The sequence below is a fragment of the Tachyglossus aculeatus genome, chromosome 6 (assembly GCF_015852505.1).
Source record: "Tachyglossus aculeatus isolate mTacAcu1 chromosome 6, mTacAcu1.pri, whole genome shotgun sequence".
NCBI lineage: Eukaryota > Metazoa > Chordata > Mammalia > Monotremata > Tachyglossidae > Tachyglossus > Tachyglossus aculeatus.
The window spans coordinates 44667287-44687536 of record NC_052071.1 but is presented as its reverse complement, the minus strand read 5'-3'; the positions used below and the strand labels follow the sequence as shown (position 1 = coordinate 44687536).

Below are 20250 nucleotides of genomic sequence, written 5' to 3'. Positions count from 1 at the left end.
GCTTCCAGAGCCTCAGGGGCTCTGAATTCCGAACGCATTTCTATCCGCAAGTTGCTGTGTGACATTTTGCCGGTCCTTCTGCCTCTCTGTGCCTCCGTTTTTTTTCTCTTCGAGGTGGCCTGAGCATCCGGAGGGCTGTGCGACCACCAATCTTGCATCTGTTCTTGTTTTCCTAATGTAGAAATCATGAAAAATGGAGGAGCCTGTGGCATTCCCACAGACACGGTCTATGTGCTGGTAGCAGCTTGCAATCGACCCGATGCAGTGGAGAAGGCTTACAAGTAAGTTTTTCATTGGTGCGGAGGTTTCTCTGCACCCCTACTCCTTCGACGATGGGGCAGGCAATCATCAGAAGGTGTTTATAATAATAACGATGGCATTTATTAAGTGCTTACTATCTGCAAAGCACTGCTCTAAGCGCTAGGGAGGTTACAAGGTGATCAGGTTTTCCCACGTGGGGCTCACAGTCTTAATCCCCATTTTACAGATGAGGGAACTGAGGCAAAGAGAAGTGAAGTGACTTGCCCAATGTCACACAGCTGACAAGTGGCAGAGCCTGGATTTGAACCCATGACCTCTGATTCCAAAGCCCATGCTCTTTCCACTGAGCCACACTGCTTCCCAAGCATGCTGCTTCCTGCTGCTTCTAGACTGTGAGCCCACTGTTGGGTAGGGACTGTCTCTATATATTGCCAACTTGTACTTCCCAAGCGCTTAGTACAGTGCTTTGCACACAGTAAGCGCTCAATAAATACGATTGATTGACTGATTGATTATGGCCAATTCAAAACAGCCGCCAAGAATTCCTATCAGGCATCAACAGGGCACCATGGCCAGAAGGTGATCCAATGACTGGTGACACAATTCCCGCTCTGGATTTCTGGGAATCCCTGAGACCACCATTTTGGCACAGAAGTCTAATGTGCGGCAGAAAAATAATAATAATAGTATTCGTTAAGCGCTTACTACGTGCAAAGCACTGTTCTAAGCGCTGGGGAGGGACACAAGGTGGTAAGGTTGTCCCACGTGGGGCTCACGGTCTTAATCCCCATTTTACAGATGTGAAGCGAAGTAAAAGCAGGGCCAGTTGCCCTGGCTCTGCCACGTGTCTGCTGTATGACCTTGGGCAAGTCATTTCACTTCTCTGGGCCTCGGTTACCTCATCTGTAAAGTGATGATCAAGACCGTGGTCTCTCGAACCGGTCTCTTCAAGCTCCCCGAGGCTAAAGACCTCCGTGATCCCGACTTGGGCTATTCCGTGTGCGCAGATACAGAGGGGCTGGCCTATGCGTGTGGCCTTCTTGCCTTTTCTCTTTGAAGCCTAAAAGCAGAAATCGAAAAATGCTCTCTCTTTGGTGTAACCCGTTTCATGGCTCAGTGGAAAGAACCCAGGCTTGGGAGCCAGAGGTCGTGGGTTCTAATCCTGGCTCCACCACTTGTCGGCTGTGTGACTTCGGGCCAGTCCCTTAACTTCCCTGGGCCTCAGTGACCTCATCTGTAAAATGGGGATTAAGACCGTGAGCCCCACAAGGGACAACTTGATCACCTCGTCACCCTCCCAGCGCTTAGAACAGTGCTCTGCACATAGTAAGCGCTTAACAAATGCCATCATCATCTTCCCTTCGTTGCTGCTCCCACTTATTTGGGAGAAAGGGGGAGGCAGAATTCCATCTGACCGTCCTTGTGATTTTCTTCCAGCACCAAGAAACAAGCCCAGGACCGTCCCATGTCCTTGTGGATCTCCAGTCTGCGCCAGCTGGAGCCGGCCAAGCATCTGTTCCACCCGATTCTCTGGGCTTTCATGGAGGCCGCCTGGCCTTCCCCGATCAGCGTGGTCGTCCCTCGAGGTGAGGGGGTGGCCCTCGGAGGGCGAGGGCGGCTCCGGCCGAGGCCGGCAGATGCCGGGTGGAACCAGGCAGAGGCTACCGATGAGGAGTCCATCTGTATCCACGTCTGGGTCCCTGCCCTCCCAAGGACAGAAAGCTGGAGAAAGCAGCAAGGCCTAATAATAATCAATCAATCAATCGTATTTATTGAGCGCTTACTGTGTGCGGAGCACCGTCCTAAGCGCTTGGGAAGTACAAGTTGGCCACCTATAGAGACGGTCCCTACCCAACAGTGGCCTCACAGTCTAGAAGCAATGCTAATGATGGCATTTGTGAAGCGCCTACTATGTGCCAAGCACTGTTCTAAGCGCTGGGGAGGGATACAAGGTGATCAGGTTGTCCCACGTGGGGCTCACGGTTTGAATCCCCATTTTGCAGATGAGGGAACTGAGGCTCAGAGAAGTTAAGTGACTTGGCCAAGGTCGCACAGCAGACATGTGGGGGAGTGGGGATTCGAACCCATGACCTCGGACTCCAAAGCCCGGGCTCTTTCCACTGAGCCACGCTGCTTCCAGCCTACTGGAAAGAGCACGGGTCCGGGAGTTATTTCCCAGTGCTGCCGCACGTCTGATTTGTTTGTATCCGCCCCAGCACTTAGTATGGTGCCTGGCACGTAGTAAGCGCTTAATACCAGAATAATAGTAACAATAATGATGGCATTTGTTGAGCGCTTACTACGTGCAAAGCACTGTTCTAATCGCTGGGGAGCATACAAGGTGACCAGGTTGTACCACATGGGGCTCACAGTCTTCATCCCCATTTTACAGTTGAGGGAACTGAGGCTCAGAGAAGTTAAGTGACTTGCCCAAAGTCACCCAGCTGACAAGTGGCGGATCCAGGATTCAAACCCGTGCTCTTTCCATTGAGCCACGCTCTTCTCTGACACCTGCTATGTCTGCTGGGTGACCTTAAGCAAGTTGCTTCTGCTCTCTGTGCCTCAGTTACCTCATCTGTAAAATGGGGATGAAGACTGCGAGCCCTATGTGGGACAGGGACTGTGTCCAAACAGATTGTCTTGTATCTACCTCAGTGTTTAGAACAGTGCTTGGCACATAGTAAGCGCTTAACAACTACCAATCAATCAATCAATTGTATTTATTGAGCGCTTACTGTGTGCAGAGCACTGTACTAAGCGCTTGGGAAGTACAAGTTGGCAACATCTAGAGACTGTCCCTACCCAACAGTGGGCTCACAGTCTAGAAGGGGGAGACAGAGAACAAAACCAAACATATTAACAAAATAAAATAGAATAGATATGTACAAGTAAAATAGAGTAATAAATATGTACAAACATGTACATATATACATGATTTATATGAATCGTATTTATTGAGCACTTACTATGTGCCAATAACCAGCGCTTGGGAAGTCCAAGTCGGCAACACCTAGAGATGGTCCCTACCCGACAGCGGGATTATTAGCAATAATAATAATAATAATAATGATTCATTCATTCAATCGTATTTATTGAGCGCTTACTATGTGCCAATAAATAGCGCTTGGGAAGTTCAAGTCGGCAACATCTAGAGACGGTCCCTACCCAACAGTGGGCTGATTAACAATAATAATAATAATAATAATAATGATTCATTCATTCAATCATATTTACTGAGCACGTACTATGTGCCAATAAGTAGCGCTTGGGAAGTCCAAGTTTACCACAGTTATTACTATTATTAGAAAGATTTCTGAGGACCAGGCAACTCTGGGGAGAGAAGCAGCGTGGCTCTCAGTGGAAAGAGCACAGGCTTTGGAGTCAGAGGTCATGGGTTCAAATCCTGGCTCTGCCAATTGTCAGCTGTGTGACTTTGGGCAAGCCACTTAACTTCTCTGTGTCTCAGTTACCTCATCTGTAAAATGGGGATGAAGACTGTGAGCCCCCTGTGGGACAACCTGATCACCTTGTATCCTCCCCAGCACTTAGAACAGTGCTTTGCACGTAGTAAGTGCTAAATAAATGCCATTATTATTATTATTATTATTATGGCCAGGGAATGGGGAGGGTAAAGATGGGATTGGAGTGTCAGGATAGTAATGCGCTTAACAAATACCACGGTTATTATTATTATTAGAAAGATTTCTGAGGACCAGGCAACTCTGGGGAGATATAGCCAGGGAAGGGGGAGGGTAAAGATGGGATTGGAGTGTCGGGATAGTAATGCTGGTGGGATGGAAGACCAGAAGGGGACTAGGCAACCCCTGGATATGTTTTTGGCATTGCCGGAATTAGTGCCGGAGGCTGAGTCTCTCCCCTATCAATCAATCCATCCATTCATTCATTCAGTCGTATTTATTGAGCACTTACTGTGTGCAGAGCACTGTACTAAGTGCTTGGAAAGTACAATTCAGTAATAAAGAGAGGCAATCCCTGCCCACACCAGGTTTACCATCTAGAAGGGGGGATAATCCAATAATCCGTCATATTTACTGAGTGCCTTCTGTATGCAGAGGAGTGTATTAAGCACTGCCTAGTGGAAAGAGCACGGGCCCGGGTGTCAGAGGACCCGGGTTCTAACCCCAGCTCCATCACATGTCTGCTATGTGACCTCGGGTAAATCGCTAAACTCCTCTGGGCTTCAGTTACCTCATCGGTCAAATGGGGATTAAGAGTGTGAGTCCCATGTGTGTTGTGTCTGACCTGATTACTTTGTATCTACAACAGCTCTTAGCACAATACCTGGAACATAGTAAGTGTTTAACAACTACCATTATTATTATTATTACAACACAATCATATAACAGACATTCCCTGCCCACAACAAATTTACAGTCTAGAGGGGGAGACGGATATTAATAAAAATAAATTATGGCTATATACGTAAAGGCTGTGATGCTAAGTAGGGAGCAAGTCAGGGAGCCACAGAAGGGAGTGGGAGGAGGGGAAATGGGGGGGCTTAGTCAGGGAAGGCCTCTTGGAGGAGATGGACCTTCAATAAGGCTTTGAAGCGGGAAAGAGAATCTCCCCGTTCTAGACTGTGAGCCCGTTGTTGGGTCGGGACCGTCTCTATATGTTGCCGACTTGTACTTCCCAAGCGCTTAGTACAGTGCTCTGCAAACAGTAAGTGCCCAATAAATATGATCGAATGAATGAATGAATCTGACACCCAAATTCTGGGGTAGTGGGGGACCATACCAGTCATACAGGGATGATGCTGAGGACCAACATGGCCTAGTAGAAAGCAAACACATCCGGGAATGAGGAGACCTGTATTCTAATCCTTTTCATTCAGTTGTGTTTATTGAGCGCTTAGTACAGTGCTCTGCACACAGTAAGTGCTCAATAAATACGATTGAATGAATGAATCCCTTCTTTACCACTTGGAGATGTGGCCCACTCACTTCACTTCTCTGCTCTCCCTCCTCCTTAGATTGTGAGCCCAGTGTGGGACAGAAACTATGTCTGACTTGATTATTTTCTATCTACTTCAGCGCTTAGTACAGTGCTCGGCCCATCGTAAGCGCTTAAATTCATTCATTCAATTGTATTTATTGAGCACTTACTGTGTGCAGAGCACTGTACTAAGCGCTTGGGAAGTACAAGTCAGCAATATATAGAGATGGTCCCTACCCAACAATAGGCTCACAGTTTAGAAGGGGGAGACAGACAACAGAACACGTAGACAGGTGTCAAAATCATCAGAACAAATAGAATTAAAGCTATATGCACACCATTAACAAAATAAATAGTAACTATGTACAAGTAAAATAGAGTAATAAATCTGTACAAATATATATAGAGGTGCTGAGGGGAGGGGAAGGAGGTAGGGCGGGGGGATGGGGAGGAGGAGAGGAAAAAGGTGGATCAGTCTAGGAAGGCCTCCTGGAGGAGGTGAGCTCTCAGTAGGGCTTTGAAGGGAGGAAGAGAGCTAGCTTGGCGGCTGTGTGGAGGGAGGACATTCCAGGCCAGGGGGAGGATGTGGGCTGGGGATCGATGGTGGGACAGGCAAGAACGAGGTACAGTGAAGAGATTAGCGGCAGAGGAGCGGAGGGTGCGGGCTGGGCTGGAGAAGGAGAGAAGGGAGGTGTGGGAGGAGGGGACGAGGGGATGGACAGCCTTGAAGCCGAGAGTGACTGTAGTTCCTTCATTCATTCAATCATATTTACTGAGCACTTACTGTGTGCAGAGCACTGTATTAAGCACCTGGAAAGTGCAAATAGGCAATATATAGAGACGGTCCCTATCCAACAATTGGCTCACAGTCTAGAAGGGGGAGACAGATAACAAAACAAGTAGACAAGTGTCAATACCATCAGAGTAGTCCCTCTAGCTATATAGTGTTGGCTTAGTGGAAAGAGCCCGGGCTTGAGAGTCAGAGATCGTGGGTTCTAATCCCGGCTCTGCCACTTGTCAGCTGTGTGACTTTGGGCAAGCCACTTCACTTCTCAGTGCCTCAGTTCCCTCATCTGTAAAATGGGGATTAAGACTGTGAGCCTCACATGGGACAACCTAATTACCTTGTATCTACCCCAGTGCTTAGAACAGTGCTTGGCACATTCATTCAATCGTATTTATTGAGCACTTACTGTGTGCAGAGCACCGTACTAAGCGCTTGGGAAGTACAAGTTGGCAACTTATAGAGACGGTCCCTATCCAACAGTGGGCTCACATAGTAAGTGCTTAACAAATGCTATTATTATTGTTATTGTCATCATCATCATTATTCAAGTTTTTTACCCAGAGAGGCACCAGAGCCTGACAGTTTCAAGCACAGTCATAAATCAGGGAGTTCTGATTAGGATTTTCATAAGCATTGCTGTAATGCATACCTGGGCTTTCAGTGAAGCAGAGAAAAAATGTCTCTGACCTGCCTCCATTGGGCTCTTTGGCTTTAATATTTAATCGTGATGGTATTTTGTAAGTGTTTACTCAGTGCTCAACATTAGGTGAGATTCACACTTAGGAAAAGCAGTATGGCATACGAAAAGACCTGGGGACTGGGAATCAATCAATCAATCGTATTTATTGAGCGCTTATTGTGTGCAGAGCACTGTACTAAGCGCTTCTAATCCCATTCTAATCTAATCCCTGTTTTCCCTACTCCTTAGACTGTGAATCCTAGTAGGAAAGAGACTGTGTTTGACCTGATTATCTTGTATCTACTCCACTGAATAGTGCAGTGCTTGGCACACAGTATGTAAGCTCCTCTAGACTGCAAACTCACTGTGGGCAGGGGATGTGTCTGTTTAGTCTGTTTAGAGAAGCGGCTTGGCTCAGTGGAAAGAGCCCGGGCTTTGGAGTCAGAGGTCATGGGTTCGAATCCCGACTCCACCGCATGTCTGCTGTGTGACCTTGGGCAAGTCACTTCACTTCTCTGAGCCTCAGTTCCCTCATCTGTAAAATGGGGATGAAGACTGTAAGCCCCACGAGGGACAACCTGATCACCTTGCATCCCCCCCAGCGCTTAGAACAGTGCTTTGCACATAGTAAGCGCTTAACAAATGTCATTATTATTATTATTATTATTTAGTTCAATGCTCTGCACACAGTAAGCGTTCAGTAAATACAATGCTTAACAGATATCATCATCATTATTATTATGAGATTGGACACAGTCCTTGTCCCCATTTTACAGATGAGGAAACCTGAGGCCTAGAGAGGTTAAACACTTGACCAAAGTCACCCATTATAATAATAATAATTGTATTTGTAAAGCGCTTACTAGGCACTAGTTACTGTTCTAAGCCCTGAGGTAGGGACAAGCTAATCAGTTTGGACACAGTCCATATCCCACATGGGGCTCACAGTTTTAATCCCCAGTTTACAGACGAGGTAACTGAGGCACAGAGAAGTTAAATGACTTGCCCACGGTCACACAGCAGACAAGTGGCTAGAATTCAGGACCTTCAGGCTCCTAGGTCCCCGCTCTATCCGCTAGGCCATGCTGCTTCTCCATTAGATCAATAGCAGAGCTGGGACACAAATCCTCAAGTCTGTCCTGAGCTCTTTCCACTCAACCCTGCCGCCTCCTCTAGCAACAGTTTGAAAAAGAGCCCTGAGATCTTAAAAAGATAATTTTCCCGAGTGATAGCTTATCTGTCTTTGGGGGTGGGTCATCAGTCTGGTAACTGCTTTCTCAGGCAGTGAGTTCCCCATCCACTCCCTTCCCACTTTCAAATCTGCACAGCCGAAAACGTCAGCGATAGCACGGCTTTAGCCAGTTTCCATCGTCTCCATTATCCAGATGGAACCCTAGAGGAAGAAACTCCTCTGAAATGCCAGATGTTCAACAGCAGATGTGGCCTGACAACTTGAGGAAACACTGTTATAACATATTCCAACATGGGGAAGAGAGCTTTCATTAATTAACATAGGTGAGGGAAGAGAGCTATTTTTGAGCCTAGAATTTATGGAAAACTTCCACGGCATGCAGTTTGTATTCCTAAAGGAAATTAAAAAAAAACCCCACAGCAACTCTTTAGTTTTCAAGACCATGAATGCTGGGTCATTTTTCTTGTTCATTTGCATAACGGCTGCACAGCAGAGTAAATTACGCCCTGTAATTATGGGTTTCCCTAGTTGCATTTTAGAGGGTTACAAAGCAATCGACTTATAACCTGTGTACAGTCAAGCAGTGCTAATCGGGAACTAGATTTCCTTTTCCAAAAATGGGATACTTGTTTGTATCCAGTGTCACACAGAGTTAATTACCCAAGCCAAACAAAAGTACAATACTTGCTTCGGAGAGATTCGCTGCAATTTTCTTCCTTGTAAAATAAAGCCAAGCTCATCTCAAGGTATAAAAATAATAATAATGATGGTATTTGTTAAGCACTTACTACGTGCGAAGCACTATTCTAAGCACTGAGGAGGGGATACAAGGTGATCAGGTTGTCTAACATGGGGCTCACAGTCTTAGTCCCCATTTGACATATGAGGTAACTGAGGCACAGAGAAGTTAGGTGACTTGTCCAAAGTCATACAGCTGACAAGTGGCAGAGACGGGATTAGAACCCATGACCTCCGACTCCCAAGCCTGGGCTCTTTCCACTGAGCCATGCTGCTTCTCCGGGCCCTCGACAGAACCCACAGAAAGGGAAAGGAGGAAGAGGACAGCAAATATGGCTTTATGAGTAGTGGGTTTGGGAACATCGTGGAATTGTGTAATGGGTCCCAGGGAGGTGTTTCCGACGAGGCAATGAGAAGAGAACCATCTTTTTTGCCAGAGTTCCTAGGGAGGTTGTGTTTTCAAAGTGGGATTCTAGGAAACACGCTCCTTTGGAATGTTCTTTTGGTGTAAAGATAGCTCATCATTGCCTGTTGGCATGGCAGGGCCACAAAGAACCAGAATGTGGCTGAAGGAGGATACAGTCCCAGCCCCCCATGACGGGCAGCTCAATAAAAATAATTACAGCATTTGTTAATTGCTTACTATGTGCCAAGCACTGTAAGCAAGATATTCATTCAAGATATTCAGATATCTTGACATTCAACTTCAAGGTTGTGACTTCAATCACAACCTTGTTCATTCTAGTTCCTTCCGAGAGCTTCTGGGTAGGACTGAAAGAGTTAAGAGCAGGGGGTGTAAAGACCCCAAACTGGTTCTTTGTGTCCCTTTACCTCTTTAAAGATATCTGAATATCAGACATTCAGATATCAGACATTCAAGATATTCAGGTTGAACGCCATCCCTATTCCATATGGGGCTCACAGTCTAAGTAGGTGGGAATGGAGCTTAATCCCCATTTTACAGATAAGGAAACGAAGGCAGAGGGGAGTTCAGTGACTTCCCCAAGATCATACAGCCCACAGGTGATAGAGCAGGGATTAGAACCCAGGGCCTCCGACTCCCAGGCCTGTGCTCTTTCCATTAGGCCATGTTGCTCCCTGCTCAAGTTTGAAGGTTAAAGCATAAAGGCATCACTTTTCGAAGAAGCATATTAAAGGGGTATATATTTTTCTGCTGTGGGCCAGGGATTCAGCCCATATGGTGGCCCTCAGTTCCCAAGCCTCAAAGATACAGAGAGAGTAAAAAGTCCTTAGCCAGCTTTTCTGTTTTCTACTAGCCTCAGTAGCATCAAAACAAAGAAATTATTGTAGTCACCACCACCACGCTTTCCAGATGTTGAGACAAAGTCATTATTTCTGCTGGGCTTCGATCACAACCTTGTTCATTCTAGTTCCTTCCAAGAGCTTCTGGGTAGGACTGAAAGAGTTAAAAGCAGGGGATGTAAAGACCCCAAACTGGTTCTTTGTGTCCCTTTACCTCTTTAAAGCCTGCTGATCACTCGCTTAAAATAAAACAAACTCCCCTCCCCTTTGACCCTCACAGTCAGGATGGAAACCGTCTTCGCCGTTTACTCCTTAGAACAATCCAGGATCAGATCAACCGGCAGGATTGACTGAGCATCTGCAGTGTGCAGAGCACAGACCTAAGCACTTCTAGCAGTAATTAGAAGACACAATTCCTTCCCTCAGAACCAGCTGCAGGCATTTTCAGGGGCGATTCACTCATTCAATCATATTTATTGAGCGCTTACTGTGTGCAGAGCACTGTACTAAGCGCTTGGGAAGTACAAGTTGGCAACATATAGAGACAGTCCCTACCCAACAGTGGGCTCACAGTCTAGAAGGGGGAGACAGAGAACAAAACATTAACAAAATAAAATAAATAGAATAAACACGTACAAATAGAGTAATAAATACGTACAAACATATATACATATATACAGGTGCTGTGGGGAGGGGAAGGAGGTAAGGCGGGGCGGATGGGGAGGGGGAGAAGCGATTTGAGAAGCTCAGTGGAAAGAGTCCAGACTGTGGAGTCAGAAGTCATGGGTTCAAATCCTGGCTCCGCCACTTGTCAGCCGTGTGACTTTGGGCAAGTCACTTCACTTCTCTGGGCCTCAGTTACCTCATCTGTAAAATGGGGATTAAGACTGTGAGCCCCACGTGGGACAACCTGGTCACCTTGTATCCCCCCAGCACTTAGAACAGTGCTTTGCACATAGTAAGCACTTAATAAATGCTATTATTATTATTATTATTATTGACCGATGATAACCTGTGAGGTCACCACCCCACTGAGATATCCACTGTCCCCGAAATTCCTAGGGCTTCTGGAATTGGCTCTGCAAGGGGAGGTTCCCTATCTGCCTCCTGAGGCTGACTGATCCGTGGCTGTTTCACCCACAGGGGATTGGGTAGACCACTTGGGGCTGAAAACCTCCGCTAGATATGTCGGCACTTCTCAGAGCATCGCTATCCGGATTCCCGACTGTTCAGTCACCACTCACCTCATCGACCTGGTAAGCTTTTCTGAACTCCTTACTTGATAGTGATGATATACGATGTCATGGTAATGTGAGAAGGAGCTTGGCTTAGTGGAAAGAGCCCGGGCTTGGGAGTCAGAGGATGTGGGTTCTAATCCTGGCTCTGCCAACTGTCGGCTGTGTGACTTTGGGCAAGTCGCTTAACTTCTCTGGGCCTCAGTCACCTCATCTGTAAAATGGGGTTAAAATTGTGAGCCCCACGTGGGACAACCTGATCACCTTGTAACCTCCCCAGTGCTTAGAACAGTGCTTTGCACATAGTAAGCGCTTAACAAATACCATTATTATTATTATTATTATTATTGTCTGTTGTGTGACCCTGGGCAAGCCACTTAACTTCTCTGTGCCTCAGTTACCTCATCTGTAAAATGGGGATTAAGACTGTGAGCCCCAAGTGAGACAACCTGATTACCTCATATCTCCCCCAGCACTTAGAACAGTGATTGGCACATAGTAAGTGCTTAACAAATACCATCATTATAATTATTATTATTATTAACAAAGTCATTCCTGATGGGCCACCACTCTCCTACTCTTCAAAGCTCTACTAAAATCATATCTCCTCCAGCAAGCCTTCTCTGACTAATCTCCCAACCCCGCCCTCCGGCCTATAATCTTCCTCCTTACTACGTCACCTTTACACCCGGGTTGTTTTCCCTTCACCCTACTCCCCACAAGCCCTTAAATTAATATCCTTATAGTCTGTCATTTCCCTTGCCTGTAGCTGATTTTAATGTCTGTCTTCCCTGCTACATTGAAAATTCCTTGAGGGCAAGAGCTGTGTCTACTTACTCTATTGCACTCCTCCAAGTGCTTAGTACAGTACTTTGCAAACAGTAAGTGCTCGATAAATACCACTGACTGATGGTACTTATTGAGTGTTACTACATGCCGAGCATTGGGACGAGATACAAGACAATCAGGTTACAGTGCTTGTCTCACTCGAGCCTCTCATACTCAGAGGGAGGAAGAACCACAATTTGATACCATTTTACAGGTGAGGAAATGGGACCGTTTGCTTCATTCATTCATTCATTCAATCGTATTTGTTGAGCGCTTACTGTGTGCAGAGCACTGTACTAAGCGCTTGGGAAGTACAAGTTTTGGCAACATCTAGAGACGGTCCCTACCCAACAGCGGGTTCACAGTGTAGAAGGACGAGACAGACAACAAAACAAACATATAAACCAAATAAAATTAATAGAATAAATATGTACAAGTAAAATAGAGTAATAAATATGTACAAACATATATACATATTCATTCATTCAATCGTATTTATTGAGCACTTACTGTGTGCAGAGCACTGTACTAAGCGCTTGGGAAGTACAAGTTTTGGCAACATCTAGAGTTTGTCGAGTTCACCCCATTGATCTGTATTTTCCAATCCCAGGTGGGGCCCATTGCGGTCACCTCAGCCAATCCTACCGGAGAAGCAGACACCACTCACCACAGTCAGGTCTACGCTAAGCTGGGAGACAAGGTAAGATGCAGAGCCCTCATGCAATGCTTTGCAGACAGTAAGCGCTCGATAAATCCGATTGAATCAACGGTGCCTAATTGGTCCTTATGTTGGAGTGGAAATAGCCCAGGATCCTGAGTCTGAAATGCCTTCAGCTACATTTTCTGGGATGAAGGGTGAAACCCCCTATTTGAAGTCAATGTAGCTGTAGCTCAATTACACATTTCTGACCTGGGACTGCTGGGATCTGAAATGAAAGTCTTCCAAATCCTTTAGAAGCAGGTGGTCTAATGGATAGAGCACAGGCCTGGGAGCCAGAAGAACCTGGGTTCTAATACTGCCTCTGCCACTTGTCTGCTGTATGATCGTGGGCAAGTCATTTCACTACTCTGGCCCTCAATTACCTCATCTGTAATGTGGGAATTGAGACTGTGGGACAGGGACTCTGTCCAACTAATTTGCTTGTATCCACCCCAGCGTTCAGTACAGTGCCTGGCACAGAATAAATGCTTAACAATTATAATTGTTATGTTTTTAAAAGAACCCCATTCCCTTACCCACCAATGTTGGTATAGTTGTGTGGCAATGATATCAATCAATCGATGGTATTGATTGAATGTGTGCAGAGCATGGTACTAAGTGCTTGGCAGAATACAAAATAACAGATTCTGTAGATACATTCCCTGCCCACAATGAGCTCACAGTCTAGAGGGGGAAACAGACAGTAATATAAATAGATAAATTGTGGATTTAATAATACTAATAATAACTGTGGTATTTTAGCACTTACTATTACGTTCCAGGCACTGGGGTGGATACAAGCTAATCATGTTCACAGTCTCAACCCCTATTTTACAGATGAGGTAACTGAGGCACAGAGAAGTGAAGTGATTTGTCCGAGGTCACACAGCAGACAAGTGGTGGAGCTAGGATTAGAACTCATGACCTTCTGATTCCCAGACCTGTGCTCTATCCACCACAGCATGGTAGATAATCAAAAGGGAGCAAATCAGGCAACACAGAAAGGAGTGGGAGAAGAGGAAGTGAAGACTTAGTCAGGGAAGGCCCCTTGGAGGAGATGTGCCTCCAAGCAGCATGGCTCAGTAGAAAGAGCACGGGCTTCGGAATCAGAGGTCAAATTCCAGCTCCGCCAATTGCCAGCTGTGTGACTTTGGGCAAGTCACTTCACTTCTCTGTGCCTCAGTTACCTCATCCATCAAATGGGGATTAAGACTGTGAGCCTGCCGTGGGACAATCTGATCACTTTGTAACCTCCCCAGCGTTTAGAACAGTGCTTTGCACATAGTAAGCACTTAATAAATGCGATCATTAATTGTCTGTTGGATGTAAAGAGGGAGGGCGTTTCGGGCCAGAAGGAAGATGTGGGCGAGAGGTCTGCAGTGAGACAGACAAGATCTAGGTACAGCGAGTAGGTTGGTTTATTGGTATTTAGAAATACCCTATGCCATGTAAAAAAACAAAAAACAAAAACCTGATGCCACCTACCAAGAAAAGGTGAAATATTAACATTCACTCACCTCACAGGTCCAACACCAAAAAAACAGGTCTTCTTCTAGAACACAGCCATGGGCATGAATAGTTCATCAACCTCTGCGGAGCTTAGAGTGGAGAGGAAGTAAATGTGGACACACGTGACAGTTCTAATGAGCTTAAATTCTATTTCTGAGGCCGTTGGAAATTAGGAAAACCTGACCTACTTAATTGCAGGTAAGACTGAGCCCTAAAATTTCATCTGTTCCTTGGTCATTTAGGTTGATGGGGTCCTTTGTGCCGGGCCATCTCCAGAGAACATTGCTTCTACTGTTGTGGACTGCACCAAGATCGAGAGTGGTAACATAGGATTTTTCAGAGTTGGCATTGTTCCCAAATCTCAGGTAAAATTGATTCAGTTGTCACTTCCTTAATAGAATGAAGGTTGGATTACTAGCAGGGTGGAGCAGGAGTAATGACCAGGTGCTAAATTGATGAGACCCTCTGCCCCAGACTGACTCATCTGGGACACCAGGCTCTCAGGCAAATGTTTTTTTCTTTCCATTTTCCCTCACTGAGGGGCCACACATTTTCATTCATTCATTCAATCGTATTTATTAAGCGCTTACTGTGTGCAGAGCACCGTACTAAGCACTTGGGAAGTCCAAGTCGGCAACATATAGAGATGGTTCCTACCCAACAGTGGGCTCACAGTCTAGAAGGGGAGACAGACAACAAAACGAAACATATTAACAAAATACAATAAATAGAATAGTAAATATGTACAAGTAAAATAGAGTAATAAATCTGTATAAACATATATACAGGTGCTGTGGGGAGGAGAAGGAGGTAGGGTGGGGGGATGAGGAGGGGGCTCAGTCTTTTGACCTTGGACATGACCTCAGTCCTCTTTAGCTTTAACCTCTGCTTATCAAACCCATCCTCCCTCATTCCCTACCCTGGAATAGGATAACAGTTCGGATTAGGATCCTAGGAGCATCCTGGACACAGAATTATAAGATTGGGGAGCTCCTCAGAAGATCATCTACTCCATCCCTCTGCCTCTAGGCAAGACAGTAGTCAAACAGTCATAGGAAGAGACCATGGTGCAGTGCCTAGATCACGAACCTGGAAGTTGGAAAGTCATGGGTTCTAATCCCGGCTCCACCACTTGTCTGCTGTGTGACCTTGGGCAAGACACTTAACTTCTCTGTGCCTCAGTTACCTCAACTGTAAAAAATGGGGGTTAACAATAATTATGGTATTTGTTAAGTGCTTACTATGTGCCAAGCACTGTTCTAAGCACTAGGGTAGATACAAGGTGATCAGGTTGTCACACATGGGGCTCACAGTCTTAATCCCCATTTTACAGATGAGATAACTGAAACATAGAGAAGTTAAGTGACTTGCCCAGGGGTTAAGAGTGTGAGCCCAGTGTGGGACGGGGACTTTGTCCAATCTGGTTAACTTGTAATAATAATGATAATAATAATGATAATAATAATGATAATAATAATGGTATTTGTTAAGCGCTTACTATGTGGAAAGCACTGTTCTAAGCACTAGGGTAGATACAAGGTGATCAGGTTGTCCCACGTGGGGCTCACAGTCTTAATCCCCATTTTACAGATGAGGGAACTGAGGCACAGAGTAGTTAAGTGACTTGCCCAAAGTCACACAGCTGATAATTGGTGGAGTTGGGGTTTGAACCCATGACCTCTGACTACTAAACCCGTGCTCTTTCCACTGAGCCAAGCTGCTTCTACCCCAGTGCTTAGAACAGTGCTTGGCACATAGTAAGCACTTAACATGTACCAGTATTATTATTACCTTAAAACAAATGGGGGCAGGAGGAGGATATGAAAATCCATACGGAGGCAAATACATTTAGTCCACGCTGCTTTCTAGTCCCACTGGACAGCAGAATAGCTTGTTAAGTGTCAGTTTGGATACAGCAGCCTAGATTCAATAGCCAAAGGACTTGCTTTCTGCTTCTAGTAGTGGCAAGGAAAACTATTTTGGGCCTCATTGAAATAGAGATCAGATCAGAACAACAGACCTGAACTAGGTGAGTGGGTCCGTGAAAGAAAAAGAAATCAGAGTAGCAAGAGTAGAGAACTTCACAAGCCTTTTCATCCATTTTAGGTCTTACAGATCCTGGAGAGAGTGCAAAGGAGCCACAATCTGGGTCAGATCAGCACGGTCTCCGAGGAGGAAAAAGATTCCTCAAAACAGCCTCTGGGAGCCGTTTCGAATGGAAAGCCCACAGCCAGCTCAGACAGCCTAGCCGAGGCTTCGTATGCCAATGGAGGATTTGGCAACGAAGAGGAAGATGTGAGGCTCTGAAGAAGCAGAAGGCGTTTGGTGACATGTCGTTGTAGGAGCATCTGAGGAGAAGTGGGTAGTGAAACCACTGTTCAAAAGAGAAAATGAATTGTGCCCAGCACCGGTTTAAACCTAGCTGGAACCCTGATTCACAACGATCGTCTTTGCTTCCCTCTCCTTCTGCAACATGTCACCTGTTATTCTTCAACTGGTCAGAAAAGTATTCTTGTTTAGTCAGGTGTAAATGTATTTATTAGAAGAGGTCCATGGGACTGAGACTCTTCAGAAACTGAAAAGAAAATTGAAATGCATAAAACTGAAAGTTTATGAAATGGCAGGACTTTGTTTGCTCTTGGTGCCCTCCGTTTTGTCTTCCCTGGCTGGCCTATTCACTGTGACCTGGCCGATCTTCTCCCTGGCACAGGCATAATTTGAGGTTCCTAAGCAAAAGGACATAAGAAAGGCCATGGCTGAGCTAGATGTGTGGTCCTCCCAACCCACTATGTTATCTCCCACGGTGGCAATGAAGGAGTCTCAGAGGAACCATGTAATGGTCTCCCACTTTTACATCCATCCTAATACGTATGGATGTACCATCTAGCATCACTAACTTTTCTCTCAAGCCATAGCTTTCCCTTCAGGAACTCATTATGAACTTTTCTCGTTAAGTTATATAAACCTTTCTTGAACCAGCTGTTATTTTCTACTTGCATCACATTTTGTTGTAAAAAATTTTCCCAAGATTAAACTATTCCTATTTCATTTCTTTGAACCTGCCAACATTAGTCTTCCCGCTGGATGTGGAATACTGGGAACAGTAATTCCATGTTTATCTTGTCCAGTCATCCCTTATTTTGTAAACTTCGACCATGTCTTCACTCAACTATCGTCTTCCCTGACTGCAGAGTCTTTGGTTTTCAGCAGGCTTTACAAAAATAACTTCATCACCCTGGTCATTTTGGTTACCTTTGTTTGTTTCTTTGTAAAGTCTACTATACCATTTTTAAAGTTTTACATGTAAAACCACAGTAGAAGCAGCATGGCCTAGAGGATACAGCACTGACCTGGGCATCCAAAGGACCTGGGTTCTAATCCTGGTTCTGCCACTTGTCTGCTGTGTGACCTTGGGCGAGTCATTTCACTTCTCTGTGCCTCAGTGACCTCATCTGTAAAATGGGGATTAAGATTGTGAGCCCCAGGTGGGAAAGGGACTCTGTCCAACTTGATTATCTTGTATCTACCCCAGCTTTTTGGACACTGCTGGGCACACAGTAAACACTTAACAAATACCATAAAATTATTATTATCATTACAGATTCTGTTCTACACGTAAATTTATTGGCCTTGTCTATGAATTCCAGCACTGAGCTATACTTTCTACTTATAAAAAATGTTTCCTTTCTTTCAAAAACTATCTAATTACCACTGATCCAAAACATCATTTAGATTCTAACAAGTTGTCTGTTTTCTCACTCTTAATTTTTCCTTTCCTCTCAATAAGACCACTTCAAGTGCTTTCCAGGAGCTGGAACCCTTATTTTACCTTCAATCCCTGGAACTATTTGCATCCCTGGTCTGTTTGGAGAGATCCATCTATATACTGTGTTATAGTAAAGGGGCCTACCCTTGCTTAATATTTAGATTTCTAAAATGTTAGTGTCCTTCCTAAAATTGGATCAAAGGTTCACGGCACATCCTTCTACCCACATACAGCTGTAGCTTTTTCATTTCCAGTGAGCCCTGAATTATCCCTCCCTGGGAGATCCCTGACAGACATTTCTCAAATCGCGGCTGCAGACCGGCCTGTCTCCTGAGTTAGCCAACCACACAGGTGCTATTGTTTCCTCAGAATGGATTTTTGGGGATGGAATTGACGAATGTAAAGATATCACTGCCTCTGGTACTTTTCAGGCACTGTGAATCTGTGGGGGGCTTAATTTGTCCCCCCTGATAGCATAAGAAAAATTCATATTCAGATAATCCCATGCTCCATTAAAGAAAAGAGTTAGAATCTAATCTCTACTTGGCAACTCATATTAATGGCCTGAAACACTGAAACCTTGGGAGACATTTCTGAAGAGGCAATTTACCTTGCCTTCTGAGAATAAAGGAATTGCCTTTACTATATTATGAGACTGAATATCGTACTGCCCGGTTCGGTTTCTGTTGTAGATCTGAACAAGCTAATTGCTCACTGGAATGCCACCCTTTCCAGTGATAGTTGCCAACCCCACTACTCTTCTCTCTGTCCCTGTTATCTCAACTCTCTGCTGTCTTTCAACTCACACATTCAGCCTGTCTCTAAAGCTTGCCGGTTTTCCCCACATATCACTGCTTCTTCCTCTCCGTCGGAACAGCCGTCACCGTGATACGGGTGCTTGCCGTATCCTGACTGGGCTTCCTCACTCATCTTCCTGTCTACAAATTCCCTCTCCATACTTAATTCTGCCGCTGCACAAGTCTCTCCACTGCTCAGAACCCTTCCGTAGTTGCATATTTCTCTCTGTAACAAGGAGAAACTCCTGGGCATTCTCTCAGCTCTCTCCTGCTTACTTTTTATCTCTTTTCTCACATTACACCCCTCATACTCACAGTCCTCACTCCTCTCACTCTCTGTGCTTCATACTCCAAGTGCTTTGCTCAATCCTTCCTCCTGCTTGGAACTTTCCTCCTTCACATCCCCCAGGTTTTAACTCTCCCCATCTTTAAAGCCCTCTTGAAAATCCACCTTCTCCAGGAGGCATTTCTTGCTTAGGATTTTTTTCTAAGGTATTTGTTAAGTGCTTACTACATATCAGATGCTGTTCTAAGCACTGGGGTAGGTACGAGGTAATTTGGTTGGACACAGTCCCTGTCCCACACTGGGCTCACAATCTTAATACCCATTTTACACTTGAATTACTGAGGCACAGAGAAGTAAAGCGATTTGCCCAAGTTCATACAGCAGACGGGTGGCAGAACCAGAACTAGAACCCAGGTCCTTTTGACTTCCAGGCCTGTGTTGTATCCACTAGACCACACTGCTCCTCAAGGCATGACAAGTTAATAGCATGAACCTGCACTTATTTAGACTGTAAGTGCGTCTCTAGACTGTAAGCTCGTCATGGGCAGGGAACGTGCACTGTTGCACTGTATTCCCCCAAGTGCTTAATACAGTGCTCTGCTCACAGTAAGGGCTCAATAAATACCATTGATAGATTTATTTATTCATCAATTTACCCTTTCTACTTACAGCAGGAGAAGCATTGTTTATTTTTTCCCTCCAACTATAGTTGAATGGCTTGGAACTGTTATAATCCCCATTAGATTGTAAGCTCCTTGAGGGTAGAGACCATACTTCTTACTCAGTTGTACCATCCCAAATGTTCTGTGTACAATAGGTGCTCAATAAATGCATTAGCAATTGATTAATTAACCCTATCTCTCTCTCCGAGGGGCTCCTTGAGGGTAGAGACCATACTTCTTAATTGTACCATCCCGAATGTTCTGTGTACAATAGGTGCTCAATAAATGTATTAGCAATTGATTAATTAACCCTAGCTCTCTCTCCGAAGGAAATCATCTATTCCTGTTGTTATTTGATTTTCTTTCAACAAATCTTACATCGACACACACCGCAGTGGAGACGGCTTTGTGCTGGGATTGCATACACATATCTTTCCATTGGTTTACAATACATCACTTCTCCCATTAATTTTGCTTCCCTGCTTAGAAGCACATTTTTGTATATCAATAACTATTCTGAAAGCTCTTCTAGAATGTAACCTGCAATGGTTTGACACTTATGTCGGTGTTCAATCGCTACTTCAAAAAGTA

General features: G+C 45.1%; 1 protein-coding gene across 1 annotated transcript in view; it reads left to right on the top strand.

The window, feature by feature from the left end:
- The window catches only part of LOC119930032, a 31273-nt gene extending 13897 nt beyond the window's left edge, over positions 1–17376 (top strand). The window contains exons 4-9 of the mRNA XM_038748448.1: positions 182–281; positions 1699–1847; positions 11020–11132; positions 12550–12639; positions 14391–14513; positions 16255–17376. Of these exons, the coding sequence (XP_038604376.1) occupies positions 182–281; positions 1699–1847; positions 11020–11132; positions 12550–12639; positions 14391–14513; positions 16255–16455 (776 nt within the window). The 3' untranslated portion in view covers positions 16456–17376. The remainder of the gene's footprint in view (positions 1–181; positions 282–1698; positions 1848–11019; positions 11133–12549; positions 12640–14390; positions 14514–16254) is intronic.
- The last annotated feature ends 2874 nt before the right edge of the window (positions 17377–20250 follow it).